This window comes from Octopus bimaculoides, chromosome 6, assembly GCF_001194135.2.
Source record: "Octopus bimaculoides isolate UCB-OBI-ISO-001 chromosome 6, ASM119413v2, whole genome shotgun sequence".
NCBI classification, from domain to species: domain Eukaryota; kingdom Metazoa; phylum Mollusca; class Cephalopoda; order Octopoda; family Octopodidae; genus Octopus; species Octopus bimaculoides.
This window is the reverse complement of record NC_068986.1, coordinates 104,076,582-104,078,611: the sequence shown is the minus strand read 5'-3', so window position 1 is coordinate 104,078,611 and position 2,030 is coordinate 104,076,582. Positions and strand designations below refer to the sequence as shown.

General features: G+C 36.1%; 2 protein-coding genes across 2 annotated transcripts in view; both read left to right on the top strand.

Moving 5' to 3' along the window:
- LOC106881840 (uncharacterized) overlaps window positions 1-1,602 on the top strand; it is a 40,779-nt gene extending 39,177 nt beyond the window's left edge. The window contains exon 3 of the mRNA XM_014932352.2: window positions 1,313-1,602. Within this exon, the coding sequence (XP_014787838.2) occupies window positions 1,313-1,587 (275 nt within the window). The 3' untranslated portion in view covers window positions 1,588-1,602. The remainder of the gene's footprint in view (window positions 1-1,312) is intronic.
- Window positions 1,603-2,004: 402 nt separating this feature from the next.
- The window catches only part of LOC128248080 (zinc finger protein 236-like), a 5,546-nt gene continuing 5,520 nt past the window's right edge, over window positions 2,005-2,030 (top strand). Inside the window, exon 1 of the mRNA XM_052968500.1 lies at window positions 2,005-2,008. Coding sequence (XP_052824460.1) covers window positions 2,005-2,008 — 4 coding nt within the window. The remainder of the gene's footprint in view (window positions 2,009-2,030) is intronic.

Genomic DNA, 2,030 nt, shown 5'->3' with positions numbered 1-2,030 from the left:
GTGTGTGTGTGTGTGTGTGTGTGTGTGTGTGTGTGTGTGTGTGTGTGTGTGTGTGTGCCCATCCACCTGTCCATATACTAAATACCAAGGGCAAAAATACAGTAAGTTGATAGTAGACATAGATAAAGTAGTGAGAGGTTGGGCCTTCTCTGATGAGAAGAAAACAGAAGCTTAACAATACAATCTTGGGACATTCGTTTACTGATCTATCTATCCACCTGTCCACCTATACTCCAGAATGGTAAAAACAGCTGTTAAGATGATCATAGAATCAGTAATGAAATTGTCAGTGGAATTGTTTTTTGTCAAGTCTTTATATATTTTTTAACCACTTTAGTTAATATAATCAACCATTTTTGTACCAACTCTGCTGATACAAACTTCCTCCTTAGGCCCAGGGATGGCTGTGTGGTTAAAAGTTCACCTCTCAACCACATGGTTCTGGGTTCAGTCTCATTGCGTGACACCTTGGGCGAGTGTCTTCTAGTATAGCCACAGGCCAGCCAAAGCCTTGTGAGTGGATTTGGTAGACAGAAACTGAAAGAAGTCCGTGTTTGTGTGTGTGTGTGTGTCTGTCTGTCTGTGTATGTGTGTGTGTGTGTGTCTGTGTGTGTTTGTGTGTGTGCGTGTGTGTTGCTCCGACCACCAGTGCTTTACAACAAATGTTGGTGTGTTTATGTCCCTGTAACTTAGTGATTGGCAAAAGAGATTGATAAAATAAGTATCAAGTTTTAAAAAAAAATAATCACTGGGGTTGATACATTCAACCAAAATTCTTCAAAGCAGTGCTCTAGCATGGCCACAGTCTAATGACTGAAACAAGTAAAAGTTAAAAGATGCAAAACAATAAACGTAAACTTTCCATTAATAATGGCAAAGCTATTTTATTAAATACTTCATTATTTCTGAAATTAATTGAAATAAAAGCAGAGTATTTAAACAGAAATATGGAAAACAAAAGATTAAAAAGATTAAATTGAAACTTTCTATCAAAATTTCAAATTTCATGGTAATATATGTTCCAAGCAATTGCGTAATAATGACAAAGTTATTTTAGTAAATTATTCATTACCTTCAAAAATAATTGAAACAAAGCCAGTGTACTCGAGCAGACATGTAGTGACAAAAAGGTTAAAGTGATCTAAATGAGAACCTTTTATCCAATTTTTATGCTGTTTTATGTTCCAGACATTGTTTAATAACGACAAGGTTATTTTAGGAAGTTCTTCAGTATTTCCAAAATTAAATGAAACTAATACAAAAATATAGTAACACAAGCATTAACGAATATATTCTCTTTCTCTTTTTGCAGCCGGTCGTATTTGGTGCAAACTAATTGTAGATTTAATATCTGAATCTGCTCTTGTTGGCTCATTCACATTCCTATCCAGTAAAAGCCAATCTCCGAAGATTTATCCAACTGGAGACAAAGAGAAAGCTTCTCCAACGACACCAATTTCAAATCTCCCTGCAGTTACTGGTGCTGCAGCGATCAAGAAGGAAGAAACTGACTGTTCCAAGCATGCCATCAGTCTACCAGGTTCCAATACAGAGATACCGGTTTTCTCCGGTAAGTCGGTGTTTTAATTATCTTTCTCATTTCTCAGTAACTGATTCGTTTTAAAGTGAAATAATAATTATCAGTTAATTCATTTTAAAATGATTATGTTTGTGGTTAAGAAGCTTGCTTCCCAACCATGTGATCTTGGGTTCGATCCTACTGTATGACACTTTGGTCAAATGTCTTCTATTATAGCTCCAGGCTGACCTGTTTCATAGGCAAACTGAAAGAGCCTGATGTGTGTGTGTGTGTGCTTGTGTTAGTCCCCCATCACTATCTGATAACCAGGGTTGGTTTGTTAATGTTGCTGTCACTTCATTCTGGTCGAATATGCACTACGAGTGTCTCAGAATGACCACAGACCAATAACCGAGGCAAGCAATATGTATGTGTGTTTCTTTGTTTGTATGTATATATGTATGTATCTATGTACATATGTATATATGTGTAAGTATATATATATATATAT